Below are 16980 nucleotides of genomic sequence, written 5' to 3' on the forward strand. Positions count from 1 at the left end.
TTTAGCAGGAAAAGTAAATTATAATCGAAATGACCTTCAAAAGGGTACAGAGAACAACGCCTGGCTGCTCTTCCTGTGTCTGTGCCTGAGCTCAGCCCTCGGGCTCCCAAGTGCACACAGCCGGGGGAGGTAGGGCTGCCAGAGCTGCAATGCAGGTTCTGATCTGTGAGCGGGCAGAGGCGAAGAGTTCTGCTCTAGCAGGAGAAACACCACGGCCTGGCTGTGTGGGTATGTTCACCGGGGGTCGGAGGCCGCCGAGGCTAGTTCAAGATCCGTAACGCCTCTCTGCCGCTAGCTCTGTGGCGGTGCCCTGTGCAAGTACGCAAGAAACGCCTCCTCCCATCAACTCCCACCCTCCTACACACCTTCAGGTAAAAAGTTGTACCTGTGACCTTCAGAGAGAAGGGCTTGTAGCAGTAGCAAAATCATATTCTTGTCTATAAAATTCACTGCCGGAATAAACTAAATTAAGCGGAAAATATGCCCCCTCAGCAACATATGAAAGTAAAAGACCCTTTAGGCAGAGAGCACTCTGGGCATGAGCAGCGTTGCTACGTTACAAACAGAAGTACTGTTATTTACAAATCATGCAGAACCACGGAAAGACTAAACCGGGACAGGCCCTGTGGGAGCCAGGAGCAGCGCAGACCCTGCTGGGGGAGGGGGGGGCCTGGCTGCAGCCGGGAGGAAGAGGCGCTGCGAGCAGGTGGAGGGAGCCGAACGCTGCCTGCCCCTGCGGGACCGGGGAGACCGGCGGCCGGCCCGGCGCTGCCCCCGCCCGGCAGCGGCGCCCGCGGCCCCGGCGGCCGCTGACCCGGCACGGCCTGACCCGGCACGGCCTGACCGGCGCGGCGGGCCCCGTCACAGGGCGGGGAGAGGCACGACAGGAAGTCGGTTCTGGTTCCTGGGTTAAGGTGCTCAGGCAGGAGCGGGCGCCCTGTGGCGGGCGCGGCCGCGGGCTCCGTGAGGCGCTCGTAAGTCTCAGTCGCTTGTAAAGCCGCTCTTCTGCCTTCTACGGGGAGCGGCGGGCGCTCGGCCCTGGGGGCTGGGGTGCGGGCCGCGGCGGCTGGTGGTGGGCTTCCCCGGCCCCCTGCCACCGGCCCCGCCGCGCTTCCGCCATCCGCGCCTAGGGACGCCGGTCCCGTCCCGTCCCCCCCGCGTCCGGCGCTGCTTCGCCCGGGTTCGGGAGCGGGCGGGGGGGCGCGGGGTCTGCGGGCGGAGGCGCTCTCGGTGCCCGCGGGAGGGCCGGCGGGGCGGCGGGTTCGCTGGCGGGGGGTGGTCGCCCGCCCGCGGCCGCGAGCGGAGGAGCCGAACGAGGTGTGCTGTCTCCGCTGGCAGGAACAGCTCCGGGGGTGTAAAACCCCGCCAGCTCCCCGCTAATCGCCGCCTCTTCGCCCTGCCGCGCTCCGAGGGGTAACGCTGGTGTGGCGTTAGGGGCTCCTGCTGGGCGTCTGACTCTTCCCGCAGTCGGGCAAGGCAGGAATTTTGTCCATTAAACACAGAGAGAGAGGAAAAAAAAAAAAAACCACACAAAAAAAAACCCACACCAACCTACAAACCCAAACTGCAGTGAACTCTCAGTCTCTCACAAATTACCTCAACAGGTTTCCACTTCTCAAGATGATGGCAGTGTGACTTACAAATATTTCCATTGAAGAAGCTGTTTTGAAAGCAGAAATATGTAGAGGAGTTCTTGCTTCTGGATGGCATCTATGTTCTCGTATGAACCAGTGAGAGGTAGGCATGTGTGTTATGAATGAATGTGTATATATACATGATTAGCTAAAAACTTATTTTTTCAGATTTTAAGGTGTTTTCTGAGGCACTATGGAAACTCAACACATGCGACTCTAGTGATCTGCGGAGCTGGGATTTCAGGATGTCCACAGCAGTATGTTGGCGATCTTTGTGTTGGGGTTTTGTGGCATTTGACTCGAGACGTGGTTTAGGAGGCATGGTGGTGTTGGGTTGACGGTTGGACTTGATGATCTTAGAGGTCTTTTCCAACCTTAATGATTCTATGATTCTGTGGCTCATAGAAAATTCCTATTACTGCTGCTGCTTTTTTTCCGCCTATATCAACAAAATGTTTCTCATTTGAAGCAAGTATTTTAAGAGCATCTGCAGGTTTCAGTGGGTTTGTTTACTTAAAAGTTTGTCTTGTACCATATGCTATACCCAGTTGTTCTCCGGTGCTCAAGTCTTAACTCAAAGGTGAAATTCTAGCTCTCATTGCCATCATTCTAGCAACACAACACTAACAGGTACTCACATTTGCAGGATCCCCTCATCAGACAAACTCTGGGGCTAATCTCGTTCTCTAATTCTGTTCCTGTTAGAATAAACGCACCAGTTTGTAGTGCCGCATCTGTTCTTACTACATATTGCTGTTAACTGAAAGTCTTTAGGATCTAATGAATATCTAGAATGTCAGTTGCTGAAGATCAGATTTGTCAGCTTTGGGCTGAGTATGTTCCAGTTGCTGTACAGACGCAGCATAACTAAGCCTTATTAAAATAGGGGGGATATTTGTTTTGGGGGCTGGGTTTATTTCTTTTTTATTTTAGGGTTGTTGGGGCTTTTTTAATCTCCTAGCTGGGTGTAGGGAGAAGAGTAAATGACAAGGAACAGTTGGCAAATTTTCTGATAAATATTGATGCCTATGGAGGAGAAGCAGAAAAAGGAGACAGTTTTTCTAACTGCAAGGAGTTCTGAATATGAGATAGATAACATAAGAGGCAGTTATTTATTTCAGCAGCAGGCAGTTTGGGGTGTGACTACAGAGCAGTTTAATCCAATCTAAATCTAGACTTCTGCGGTCCTGCCCACAGCTAGGCTCATGTTCCCGCTGCCTCCTTGTGTTGGTAGTAGTGCTCCAGCAGCCTCACAGTGAGCTGGCTCCAGTTTTAATTTTGGGGTTGTTTTTTTAGGGGCGTTGTTGTTGCTTTTTTGAGGAAGCAGGGAGCTACTTTGGCATACTCAACTGCATAGCATAGAAATGCTAATACTGGTACAAGTGAGTGGCAAACATACGTGGCCAGAGATGGGGGAGGCAGGAGTACCCTTTTCTGTGGCAGTGCAGACTTACGTCACTGTTACATAACCATGACTTCACGTTACAGTTTCAAAGCCAATGCTGCCACTGAACGCAAGAGTTCTGTCTGCCTTTTGCTGATGTTTTCTGTTCCTGCACTGGCTTCCTTGTGTTACCATACCATTTGAAGTGGTCTGTGGAGCTGATCTGCATTAAAGCTAACACAGCAAAAACACCTTTAGCGTTTAGTTTTAAGCTGGATTGGTTTGCTGATATGGTTTACAGTAAGGCTTCTTGTGCTGGAAGAAGGGGAAGGGTGAGGTGGAAGCAGAGATGAGTATCTAGGGTATGGGGGAATATAGGACCAATTGTTCTAGTTACAGTTCCATCTTAAAGTGTCATTAGTAATGACTTTTATTGCCCCTTTCTTACTGCATGGAGTCTGGATTTTAGGGAGCTACCACTAAATTAGCTGCCATCCTCCTTATTTTTCCCTGCCAAGTAGAAAATCATGTGCAATGCTGCAGTTCTGCCTGTTGGATCAAGTACTTGTGGTACTAGCAGTCCAGATAAGAGCAAAACTCTTTATTAATGCTCCCAGTCTCAACCGATCAGTAAGTAAAAGACTGGAAGTTAGGTATAAATTTTAAATACTGTTTTTCAAATTGAGATTTTAATTTGCATGAATGAAATTAATGCCTTCATTTTCAATGAACTGTGAGTCATATGGAGCTGAACCCTGTTCATTCCTGCTATTGGAAGCTGAACATAGTCTGTTAAATCCCATTGCACTCTTTTTTTGAGGTTACCTTTTATACGTACAGGACATTGCCATTTACTAGGTACATTGTTACAAGTGTCTCTGGAGACACAGAAGTATGAAATCATTATTGGTGCAAACTCTTCAAGTTTCTAGAGAACGCGAGAGCACACTTTCAGTCACTTTCAGCCATAACAATACCCTTCTGCAGTTTAGTACGCGCCCCTGCAGTCAGCTGTAACAGCTGATTTTATTCACTGAACTACATAAAACAGTTCTTCATTTGAAACTGAAAAAAGCCTACCCATTTATTTAAAGATGTGCCCCAGGTATTAGAATTAATATTGCAGTTAGTGGAAGGATACTCTTAGGGCAAGGAAGGGGGTGGATGAAGTACCCTGTATTAGTAACTCTGCTTTGAGATAGTATGCATGGACCTGAGATTATAAACTACTGAACTGGTGCTTGGGGGGGGTAGGGGAACACACGAAAAAAAAACCAAAACCCACCCGAAAAACAAAAACAACATTTCATATGAAACAGTGTAGGCATTTTACACAAACATAAACTTGGATTTCAGTAATGCTTGTTACATCAAAGGATCCCTAAATGATTCCAAGCTGTTAAAGAATTCACTTTGCCACTATTAAAGCCATGCTGGAGTTGAGATACAATTGCTTTTGCAATATGTGCACGTAATTAAAATAAACGTCTGCAGGACAAAAAGTATGACATCCACACCATAGTCTGTTGCACCTTCTAGGAAAGTCAAACCACATTTCTGTATTCAGGCTCTATGATGTGGAAGATATTCAGGAGCAAGAAAACAAGAACAAAAGCTTCAAGCTTCAATCCTTAGAATTTTCACCAGGGTCAAAGACAAGTGATCCTCATACCCTTCTTGCTCGTCTTATTGTATTCTGATGGCACCACTTTCCTTAACAGTATCTGTGGATTATGCTTAATCCCAGAAGATAGTGAGAGATGATAGTGGCCATCCGCACTGGAGAGGTAACCATGCTTTAAATATCAGGGGAGGAGATGTGAATTACTGGTTGGTTTTTGAGGTTTTTTTTTTTCTTAATGCTGGTACTTTTGGGTTTTGGTTTGGGTTTTCTTTGCTTGTTTTTTGAGGCTTCGCTAACCTGTCCTCTACTGTGCTTACATTATGATAAATTTTGATCTTAAAATTCATGTCATACATTACTATGGAAGCAAACAACCTGTGTTTGCAAAGTACACTCTGTCTCAAAATTGAAGTCTGTGACATTTAATAGTGTTGTGGCCTTATGTGTCAAAATTAATGAGCTGTAGTTTCAGGAATTGTTATTGAAATTGTTCACAAATTGTAAAAAGTTGATAGCGTTGTGTGAAAAGGTCTGAGACTTGCTAATTCTTACTGGGTTTTATTCCTGATTTTTAGATAAAAGATGTTTTGATTCACCTCATAGTGTTTCTTGTGTTGCCATTTTCAAATACGGCATAGAATAGGTTCATGTGACCTAATGTTACTGAGCTTTTATCTTTTTATTGCTTAATGTCAAAAGCTGAGTTTTGTTTTGGCTTTTTATGCTATCTGTTGGAAGTGTCATAAAATCAGGTAACCGGTTATCTGCACCAATTTTAAGTCTCAGTCCTCCAACATTGTAACTACACGTACATTTACACATTCTGTACCTCCAGAATTTGATTCAGAGCTAACCTACTTTTACTTGGCTTTTGATTAAACCTATCCCTGGACATAAAATTAAACATTGAGGTGAGCAGAGCTATAGTTCAAACTAGCATGTGAGTTAATGCTCAAACATACTGCACATATTACTTGAACTAGATATTAATACAAGTCATGTTATATATATTTTGAGTTACATACTTCTGTTTCTTAGCATTCTCTCTTTTTTCTTCTGATTACTTTTCAGGTCTGTTAACTTGACCATCTTTTCAGTAATGAAACAACATTGGGAATTATGGATAAAAACATTGGAGAGCAGCTTAACAAAGCTTATGAAGCCTATCGACAAGCATGCATGGATAGGGACCATGCTGTGAAAGAACTACAGCAAAAAGTATGTGTTGGGTTCTGAATTGTATCATATGGAGGATTGTGGTACATGTAGATTTCAGTTTCGCTTCAGCTATGCACAATTTAGTGCATCTGTTAAAGTTTGAAATTGCCATTATGAAACCAGGCCAATACACTGCAGAGTAACACGTTAGGCTGTGAATATAGTAGGTGGGTTTCAGGTTTCTGACCTTTAATTTTTTTGTAGTTTTAGATGTGAGAAAAGTGTCGTCTGTTTTGGAGGATTAATGAAGTCTTTTAACAAAAACAGCAAAGATTTATCTAAAACTTACCTAGCTTTAATGAAGTACCTTTTGAAATTTAATTTCCTTTATTAAAAAAATTACTTCTTAAATTATTAATATAAATAGCTTAAATCATTTTTGTGCTGATAGGAAGATACGCCATATGAATTACTGGTTTACTTGATGTAAAGGTCAAAGTCTCTAATATGTTAAGCACTGTGCAAGCTATTAGGATGACAGACTTTGTGTGTCAGACATTTACAGCAAACTTACCTTAAAATTATTAGAATAAGTACTGCTTTTTTAAAAATAATCATCTGTACAATTATACTTTAATTATGAAGTAACAGAAGGATTCTGGAGGCATTCTGACCAGCAAGGAGGAACTTCGTATTTTTCCTTAGTTTTGGAATATTAATGTAATACTTCAACCAAAACTCTTCTAGGACTTCTTATCATCTGTGTCAGAATATTGCAAAGCTATCAGTTTTGGGCTTTGTCATACTAATTTTATAGTGTATATTCTGCCCAGCATTAGAACCTCTGTTATAGGAAGGCTTGCATGTTTTTGATGAGGACTCTGATACTTCCATAGAACTGGTAGGCTGCGACTTTGTTCAGGGGCAGATGAACCATACTGGGTGTCAAGTTATGGAAGCAGTGGTAGAACTGAGAACAGGGAAAGGTCTGCTATAGAATATTCTTATATCTGGGCACAATCTTGCCATCCCCTGCATGGCAAAATAAACTAGCCAAGGCACTACAGAACAGGTATCAAGTCAGCCATGTGTGCAATCATCCACTGTGCAGTCTACCTTCGTTCAGAGTGTGTTGCAGCAGTGCTGGTGCAAACCTGTAGCATTTTCTGTACTTAACAAGCAGAAGTAGTGTATCAATACATTTTGTGCTGAAACTGCATATCTAGCTTAACAAAAGGCAACACATTTTAGAATATTTGGGAACCTTTTAAATTCTGTCTCTTATGATGAACAATTAATTATTTGGAGGAAAACCAGTCATGTTAATACTCATGGGTCATCTAACAGTACATAAAAAAGAACAACTGCCCAAGAAAGAAGACATCAAGTACAAGGTCAGATAGCTCTTCTAAAGTCTGTGGAAGAAAACCAGAGAAGTGTGTGAGATCATCAGTGTTAAGTGAACTAAATGCTTGCAAGAATTCTCTCTGCATTTTCTCTGGTTCAGAAATTAAAAACTAAAGGCTTTCATAAAGGATTACTACCAGTTCAAATCTTTGTCCTAATCCAACTTTCAGGGGTTGGATTTCATGACTTCAAAAGAGAAAAAAAGTATTTTTTTCAGGGAGAGTTGATACTACAATTAGTTGGAGGTTTTTTGTTTGTGTTGTTTTTCAGGTTTTTTAACCAAACTGCTTGTTTTTTAATGACCTTTGTACAGCGCTTTACTCTAGTAACTTCCTCTGTTCATTGTGTGGCCTTCACACATTGTTGGATTGTCCACCATTCTGTTGTTAACAGTTTACTACTTAAGTTACCGATAGGCCACTTGTTTTGCCAGTCTATAGAGCTGGGAGCCATGTCAAGCACACAGAAGCCAGAGTCATCTCGGCCAGATGGTGTTTGATACAGATGGATGGTTGGTTGTCATGCAGATCTTCTAGTTGGTAACTTGTTGCTGCCATCTGACTCAAGGAATAATTTGTGCACACTGGCTGTCAAAAGCATCTTCTCTTCTGTCTGTTTTAGCTGTCATGTCTGTGCTCTGTACAGAAGTGTTGACAAGACATTGCTGTTGTACATTTTCAATTTGGTTCTCGGTGATTTTTCTGCTTCATGAGGTCTCTTAGAGCTGCTGGAGTGTACTGCTCTTTGATCAGTTCCCACCCCCCCACCCCCCCATAATACAACTACTACCTGGCCTTTTAAAATAAATTTTGCTTGTAGATTTTTTCCTGCCTGCTTTACAGACAAACACACTGGGCATTAGGGGGTGGTGTGTGGAATTTAAATGTGACTAAAATTTGAGAATTAGATAGCAGTATGGATAAACTATGAATAAACGTGAAAACAATGCCTGGTCTTGTTCCAGGTTGTGACCTGTTCAGTAATAGACATACTCTTAATTTCAGAAAAAAATCAGTGCATTCCTGTAAGTTTCCTTGGTGGGACTTCACAAGTTTTCTTGCTTGTTTTTAGCACTACCCTAACTGCAACACTAGACATGTGCTAATGAAATAATAGTTTTTGAATATTAGCATCCTCCTGCCACCTGACCATTTGTTCAATTAGCTGGCTGTCTAACAATATTTATACACTTCAGTGAAATGTGAGCAGTCTTATTAGGCTCTGTATGGCCTGTTTATAGCATGAGATAGAGTATGGCTAGATGAAGAATGGGGCTGCTTCCCTGTTTCCCCTCCCAGCCCCTCCGTTTTCTAGGTTAGAAAAACAAGTCTACTATATTCCAAGGAACAGGCAAAACTCTGTTCATAGGCAATTAAAGTTATTTATAAAATATCTGTTGTATGGAATAAGCAATGTTGTTCTTTTCCATTTGAAATCGGTCTTCTTGAAAACCTGTATTTATATCATCTATTTGTTAGAAAATATGGGGGGAAAATTACATCTTTCTATAGATAAACTAACTGACCATCACTCTGAAGAATACCAAAATTCTCGTTTTAAACCTGATGTGTTCTGTGGTTATGAATGAAGGATCCTGTACTTAAAAGTTATCCTATCCTTTACAACTGCCACAGTTGAAACAGTTCATGAAAATTTGGATTTATTTCCTATAATACCTTTTCTAATCAGGGCAGTCTTAAAATATGGACTCGCCAAAGGTGACCGTAGTTGGGTTTTCACGCAGAGGTCCATAACTACAATTATCTTTAAAACAGAGCTGCTTTTTATATGCCAAATAGAAGACCCTTAGTCAAAACAGAATAAGATTAATGCTAATTAAATTATATTTGCAGACAGAAAACTACATGCAGCAAATACATGAACAGCAGGAAAAGATAGAGCTTCAAAACAGCATTATTGCAAACCTGAAATCACAGTTAGCTGCTCTGAATGCTAATAGAGGTATGTAGTCCAGTTTGTACGTTATTTCTTTTTATGCAGTGTTGCATTGATGAATAGTTCTGACTTTGTTGCTTCAGTTTTTGCAATATACATCTCTCAAAGCAGTATCATACTTTTCTGTGAATGTGAGAGTTAACACAAATGTGCAGTTTCAAAATCTATTTATAAAATGCAACACTTCTGAGGTCTCTCTTTATCCTCTTTAAGAAATTGTGAGATTTTTCTTTAGATGTAGAACCTGCTTACACTGAAGCCAATAAAAGTTATGAAAATATGGGTTCAAAACATTCACTAGATTTAAAACCAAAATTGTTACATACTAATTTTACAATTACCTGGTGACAAGTTTAGCTTAGGTTGTTCTAGATGTGAGTGCTGCGGTTATATGTCTTTTACGTTAGATGAGTCTTGTGATGCTAATCTTATTGGATAACCAAAGCTTTATAAGCAGGTAATTCTCTTTCAAATCAAATAGTCGCTGATGGATAATTTTCCACTCTTTGACTGTATTACACAAATCAGAGAAAAGAGTCAAAGTAACCATGTGTTAATCTGCCATGCTCATTAAATATTTATTCACACTAGCCTAACACTCCTGGTTTTCATAAATACTAGCAAAGTGGTTGGCTTTTATTTTTAAGAGTACATGTACATTCTTTATTGCTGGTTTAGTCTTGCATTGTCTCTAAGCACAGAATTGAGCTTCTCTTGCTTATTTAATATGAAGACTTGCCCAAAGGAAATAAAGAAGTTAATATAAGCCGCCCTTCTTTGAATTTTGTATGTACTTAGAAGCTGGCTGGGGAAAAATGCAGTGACAATCAGCTGCTTTTTTTTATTATTTATTTTAAGGTAATGCACATCCCTACATTCTGATGCATGAAGACATTGAAACCTCCAACTTATCTTTCAGCCAGCTCTCTGAAAAACTGAATGTAGCAAAGCAAAAAGAAAAGCTTTTAAAGGTATGGTCACCTGCAGTATGTTTAACATAAGATCACGTTTGTGCTATGACGATACTGTAAGAACCTAAAGAGATAAGTGAGATTTTTACTTGGTGCCTTTGAGCTCCACTTCTCATACAAGATCCTCACCTGAAGTGCATGGGTGTTGTCCCACTACAGTCTGCTTAGGTGAACTAAGCATCTATCTTTGACCCTTCCCAGTGCAGTCGCTGTTTGGCCATCAAGCTCCCTAGAATACTTTTGATGATAAAGTAGGCACTTACTTGCTTATTTATTTCTTAACCTGCCAAAACCAGTGGTCAGGAAGGGGCTTTCTCTTTTTCTCACAGGAGCTTTTCACATGGCAAACAGTCTGGGTTTTTTGCAAGAAATGGAGTATCTACACTCAAAAAGTGATGGAATGGAAGGTGAATTATCTGTTGCTCTGGAGGCGCTGATTATTTGTTTGGTTTTATAAATAGCCGGTTTTAATATGGTGTCTATTCTGTTCCTTTCACTGAAGTCACACTGAGATTTTCACTAGAGCCTGTTGAGAATAACAGGAGTAAGAGTAAAGCTGTAGTGCAGAATAGATGGGAAAGACCTTGAATGGATTTTGTATATTGAGCAAAAACAGTGATAGAGATGCACAAAGTTGCGTTGTTCTTGTACTAAGTCGTCCTACTGTGTTGTTTGAGAACTGTTCCGTAACATGAAGTCTCTTACTTTCAGTATGAATCTCCATAGCAGGGACCCTGTAAGGGTCATAAAAGACCCTTACATGAAATCAGGCATTGGATTTAAAAAGAATTAATTTCAGGATTTGTTCCCTAAACCTGAGCTATAAACACTAATGCTAAATTCACATTTCTGATTAAAAAATGCATTTCTGTTAGTTTAAAAATAATTTCATTGGATTACTGGTGCTGGTTTAATTATCTTGAAGGAGTCTCAGTTGAGACTAAGCCTTTGCCAACATTTTAAACGTACCGTTACCAAACATTTATATACGCTCCTTTTTTATTTTAAAGAAGTCTTTATATAATTTTTCTACATGAGAATCTGTAATCACAAGATCTCATTTCTTTCCTAATCTTTGCAGTTATTTGGAGTACAACACAGTTGAAGGGTTAATTCTTTGACGGAACATTTTTGCAAATGTTTGCATGTCTCTGTCTTGAGTTGGATAAAAGTTACATCTTAGAGTTGCACATGGAGACCTGACTAAGTCTAATATTTCATACTCTTTGTTTCCAAATGCTTGCTCAAGGACAATAGTTTTAAGTAACTTAGTCATATAATGAGTAGAAGAAAGGAAGCTGTGTTATCTGCTCTTCTTATGGGAAACTGAGAAATAATGAGATCTATATGGAAGATTACAGGCAATGCATGAGAAGCTGGAATCATTATTTCAGGGGCTATTAATGGAATGTAAGTTATTTGTCTTTATCTGCATTTTTGTGCAGTTATTGCAGTCACTTCTCACCAACATGTAGTTCCCCTGGGTTTTGCTTTATCTGTGCCGTGAACAGAAATATTTCTGATACAGCTCCATGCAGAATCAACTATCACCTATACGGTCTATCTGCATTTAAACCCAGGCACAGTGCTATACAAATAAGGTCTTTTCAGAGGGAGTCAGTAGAGATCTAAGGCCATGCAAAGTCAGGTTGACCCAGCCTACTCTATGTTCCTGTTATTGGGAATGCAGTAGCTCTCTTGCTCTAGGTGTTTTTGAGCATGGAGCTTGAGGAAGACATGTCTGGCTTCTGCAGAGGCACATGGGTATCTTTGCACCAGCCTTCCAATATAAGGAGGACTCTAATATTTGGTGTTGTTCCTAGTAAGCTTCCGCTAACCTGGCAAGAGCGATACAAAGATGTCCAGACAGCCCAGCAGAGGTACACACACTTCTGTTAGCTCTGGCTGTGTCTTGGTCATGCCATTCATACACTGGCTATGAGTGGAAATACGCAGCAGTCTCTGTACCCAAGTCCTCATTTTATTGAATAAACTCGGGAGGAGAACCATATAACCCCAACTTCCTATTGAAGATGATGGAAAATTAATTCTGTTGTGCTAAATGCTTTATATGCTTTTATGGCAGCTGCCAATTTTTGCGCTTTTTAAATGTAGAACTTTTCATGTAAGATGGATAAAAAGGTAACCTACATGGAATGAATGTATGGAGCAAGTTGGGGAAAATGAACAGTAGCAAATCACCAGGACCACATCAAGTTAACCTAAGAGTTCCCACTTCTTTGTCTCTCTGAATAAATGAAGTAAAAGTCAAAAAAAAAAAAAAAAAAAAGGGAAAAAGATCGATGTGCCATGTTAAAGGAAGGGCAAAAGGAGCTGATTCTTCACAGGATAGGTAGTCAGCCACTGGAACTTCCTGCTTCAGGGGAAAACTGGACGAATTAATGGAAGAGAAATCTGTTGAGAGTTAATAAATACATAGAAACTAATACTAAGAAGGTCTGGAAATTTATTAAAGGATGTATTGTGAATGCTTCGTTTTCTTGTGCTCTTCCCTAGCATCATATTTTGACATCTGTTACACAAAAAAATCCATCATCCTGTCACTGACCCAGTATAGTTGTCTTGTATCTAATTCAATAAAGTATTGGCCGTTGAAATTCAGAAGCTTGAATATTCTATTTGAAAGCCTGTATGTTTCTAATCATATTCAATCACATTCTGCTCCAAACCAAATAAATTATGTCTACAGCCATTGTCCTTTACTGCATTAACTGCTTTATCATACTTCTCCACCAAAAATTTCAGCCTTGCATAATGTACAGTTACAGGTAATAAATTATGATTATGGTCTTCAAGTTAAAATGTTGCTGCTTCTTCCTTGAAGCTCAGAGTCTCTCCTGTGGCAGGAGGTGCCTGGGTTTATCAACTACCTGTTGAAACCGTCTTGCTAAGTCCAATGGGATTTCTCAGTGGACTATATTCTGTCTTCCAGTAAAGTTAATAGAAGTACTGGATTTATTGCAATAGGGGCATGGTTAGAGCTTAAATTTCAGAGTTTTAAAGTAAAGGAGGGGTTAGCTTTCCTGTGTTTTCTAGTAGGTGGCCATACTTGCGTATTTTACCTCCTGTTGTCAAATTCTGTTGCCAGTGTGTCTTTTTTCTGTTGTTGTTCACATTCATCTTCACTGAAAGAGGTGAGTGGACCAGATCGGCTTGGTGGTCAGTACCAGACCATATACAAGATTATTAGATTTTTTTCAGTCCCCTGCTTGAGGAGACCTAAATTATTGCCTGTTTTTGAGTGCATCCTGGCTAAACTTTATTAACTAGGAAGAATGTGGATCCAGTTACTGTTTCAGAGCCAAAGCTGCCCAGCAAACAGAAAACCTTAGTAAGCGAGATTAGACAATGACAGGTAAAGCTTCTTCTGCATGCTATTTTTAGTAGAGTCAGACATCAGAATCCTTGTAAACTCAATAAAACATGAAGCTAAAGTCAATACCTATAACAAGAAAACATGCTCATGTTCATATTTTCCTGGGTCAAGAACCTCAGTATGAAACACTATGTGGAGTTTGTTGATCAGAATTTCTTGTGCCGTGGAAAAGGGGAGGAAATTGTGTCAGGAATGAATGATGCATATGGCATACAAAACTGTTCATCCTGCCATAAATGTTTTGGTCTTTTTTTTTTTGTGCAGGACATAAGCAGAGGAATGGCAGATGGATGGTAGTCATCTTTGTGCTCAAAATTGTGGTGTTAAAATTACTTAAGTAACTAAGAGCAACTACTGCAGCTGTCTTGTAGAGTTGCGTGTTCTACTCAATACCAGCTTCTCTAGTGTCACTTTGTTTCCTATCTTTGATGCAAAGAAAGCTGTACTTCATGATTTTATGCTGGCTGGCAATTTTATGCATCTAGCTGTTCTTTGCTGCTGGTATGATGTATGCAGTAGGATTAGTTAGGCCTTGTTACCTGATATAAGAAATTCTGGTACTGATAGATATTTTTACTTCTTGCTTCATCTCTTTAAGCTATCTCTACCAAATAATTGTTGTTCAACTGTTAAAATTTACAGTTAATATTCCCTGAGACCACTTGTAGCAGTTCATCAGTTGAACAGTATTTTTCCTTGAAACCATCTGACAGTTTGTTTATTCTAGGAAGCCAGTGAAACAGGCCATTGTAGCACACTTCAGGGAAAAATAAAAGGACCCGCCTTTGCAGCAGTACGGTCTGGGGACTGACTGGCTGTAGAGCAGCTCTGCTGGAAAGGAGCTGAGGTCTTGTTAGACAGCAGGCTGAACATGAGCCAGCAGCGTGTCCTGACAGAAAAGGACAACAGGTTCCTGAGCTGTATTAACAGGAGCACAGCTAGCACATCCAGGGAGGTGAGTATCTCTCTCTATTCAGCATTCAGTGGACTATATCTAGAATACTACATCCAGTTTGGGGACCTCCAATATGGGAAAGGTTGATAAACTAGAGTGAGTTCAGCACAGGCCCCACTGAGATAGTGGGGGCTTGAGTACATTCCCCATGAGAAGATGCTGCAGAAGCTGGACTTGTCCAGCCTGGAGAAGAGGTGGCTTCAGGGGAAGCTAATAGCTTTCCAATACCTATATTGAGGTTATCAGGCAGATGGAGCCAGGCTCTTAATGGTGGTGCGACACAATGGGCAGTTGAAACATGAAAGGTTCAGACTGGACATAGGGAAAATTTTTCACCCTGAGGACAGCTAGGTATTGGAAAAGGTTGCCCAGAGAGGTTATGCAGTCACCATCCTTGGGGAATTTAAGACCAAACTGAGTAACCTGATCAGAAGTGTTACTGACCCTTTGATTGTAACTGCTTTGATTAGGAGCTAGAGAGCCCTTGAGGTCCCTTCCAACTTGAATTGTCCTCTGATCCTATAAAGCCTCTCCAAAAGAAAATATATTGATCTGTTCCTAATATTTATGTGACCTCTCTGCCAGCTGCTAATACCAGCATGTTTAAAAGATCCATTGTTTGGCCGACTACATAACTGAGCAGGTATGACCTGTGTGACATACTTATTTGTCATGGCATTAGCTTTATAAACTTCAGCCACTTTATAAATGTTACCACATCGTTGCAAACACCCAAACTCAGTCAGCATTAGAAACTGTAAGATCATCAAACTATGAAGGGCTTGATTATTGAAAGATACCAAAAGGTCTAATTGTTTCTCTGGTGTTTTCCTATTGTGATATCCTGACGGTGCACAAGAATGATGATTTACATCAGTATGTACTGATACATCTTCACTGCAACATGTTGCATGGCTCTTCTCACATGGGTTCCCACGTTGCTTTTCTTATTGCTTGCTTAAATCTTGTCCACACTTCCTGCAGGAGAATGTAGGACAAATGGGAGAGAACTACTGGCCATTACTGCAGTGTGCCTGGTTATCTGAAAGCTTTTGAAAGCCCACATGTTATTTGGAGCTGTAATAGTCCCAAACAGGTGAATTATGTGTGGGCAGACCAATGCTGTATCACAGGCTCAGTGAAAGTTATTTTACTGTCCTTAAGATGGAGTTGTTCTTCAAGGGCAAGTGTTGTGTTTCACATAAGCTTTTTCCTAGGTGTTTGGATTTCTAGCAAATAATTTTCAAAGGAAAATACAGGAGAAGCTGCGTCCCATTGACTTTTTAAATGGGAAATAGAATTTGGCTATGGAATGTTTGGGAACCCTGTGACCAAATAATGGCTCTGTGGTAGCTTGGGGTCTGTAAGCCCACACCATAGAATACCACTGACTTCCCATTCCTGGAATGGCAAAAAGCAGTTCCCCACACTACAGCTACTGTGACTTTATAGTGTTTAAAGACCATGAGAAGGGTATATAGTTATAAAATTACATCCAGCATCTGGCCCTGCTATAACTTCCTCCAAACTATTTTCAGATCTGTTATGAATACCTTTATGCATGTCTCCATCTCCTCAACATAAATTGTTATTTTCTTCCCACGTCACTAGATATGACTGTCTTTTTTCATTCATCAGATACTTCCTTAACTTGCTTTGGACTTTCTGTGCCTCATAGTCCTGTAATTCTTCCTAGTGTTCTTGTTGTGCTATTTGAGAAAATGAAATCTAGCTGCAGTAGCATCATTTATAGGAGATGATGTATGGGTTCTTTAGCATAAAATCTTCAGTCTTCTCATTTGTTTGGTTTTATCCAGAACTATATTTAAAAGAAAATATTTCTCCTTTTTTTGTTTTTATCGTTTGCTGTTTGGCTTTTGGTTTTTTTGGGGGGGTTTGTTTGGTTGTTTGGTTTTTTTTTTTCATCTGCTTCCCTGGATTCTTATCTACCATGATGTATACAGATTCCACAGTAGAAAAGTGTAGGGAGTGTTCCATGATCTGTCCTAGGACTATACATGTATTCTCCACACCACCTGCCAGAAGTGAAAAGAATGGAAGAAGGGTCAGGATTAAGGAAGCTTGCAACACCTAAAGGAGAAATACCTTGTCAATTCAAAGGTTGAACGAATGGGATGTGTAAGAGCTGCAGATGATGGTGAGAGGGGAGTTTTGCTGGGATAGAAGCATGCCATTTTTAGACAATGTTTTGAACCACAGAGCAGAACAGGATTAATCCGGATCCATGAGATATACCACCTAAGCCTGGAGTTGCACTGAAGCTCTTACCATAGGTTTACTATTCAAAATCACAAAAATCCCAATGCCTTCAAAGCTGTTTTTCTGTGGTTGGATGTGTTTTTTGGGGTGGGTGGGTTGGTTGGTTGGTTGGTTTGTTTGTTTGTTTGTTTTTAATCCAGTTAGTATAACTTTTTGAGGCTAAACAGTTGTTTCAGCTGCATATGCACACATCCATGCTTAACCACCCGGTGTC

At 40.8% G+C, this 16980-nt stretch overlaps 1 protein-coding gene across 2 annotated transcripts in view; it reads left to right on the plus strand.

Annotated features, from left to right (window-relative positions):
* Positions 1 to 836: 836 nt before the first annotated feature.
* TANK (TRAF family member associated NFKB activator) overlaps positions 837 to 16980 on the plus strand; it is a 29862-nt gene continuing 13718 nt past the window's right edge. The window contains exons 1-5 of one of the 2 annotated variants that reach the window (XM_075093297.1): positions 837 to 974; positions 1605 to 1737; positions 5714 to 5860; positions 9061 to 9169; positions 10022 to 10134. In XM_075093297.1, coding sequence (XP_074949398.1) covers positions 5762 to 5860; positions 9061 to 9169; positions 10022 to 10134 — 321 coding nt within the window. In that variant the 5' untranslated portion in view covers positions 837 to 974; positions 1605 to 1737; positions 5714 to 5761. Of the gene's footprint in view, positions 975 to 1604; positions 1738 to 5713; positions 5861 to 9060; positions 9170 to 10021; positions 10135 to 14258; positions 14487 to 16980 lie in introns of those variants that run through there. The other variant, XM_075093298.1, reaches the window with a different exon arrangement.

The sequence above is a fragment of the Phalacrocorax aristotelis genome, chromosome 5 (assembly GCF_949628215.1).
Source record: "Phalacrocorax aristotelis chromosome 5, bGulAri2.1, whole genome shotgun sequence".
In the NCBI taxonomy this organism is placed as follows: domain Eukaryota; kingdom Metazoa; phylum Chordata; class Aves; order Suliformes; family Phalacrocoracidae; genus Phalacrocorax; species Phalacrocorax aristotelis.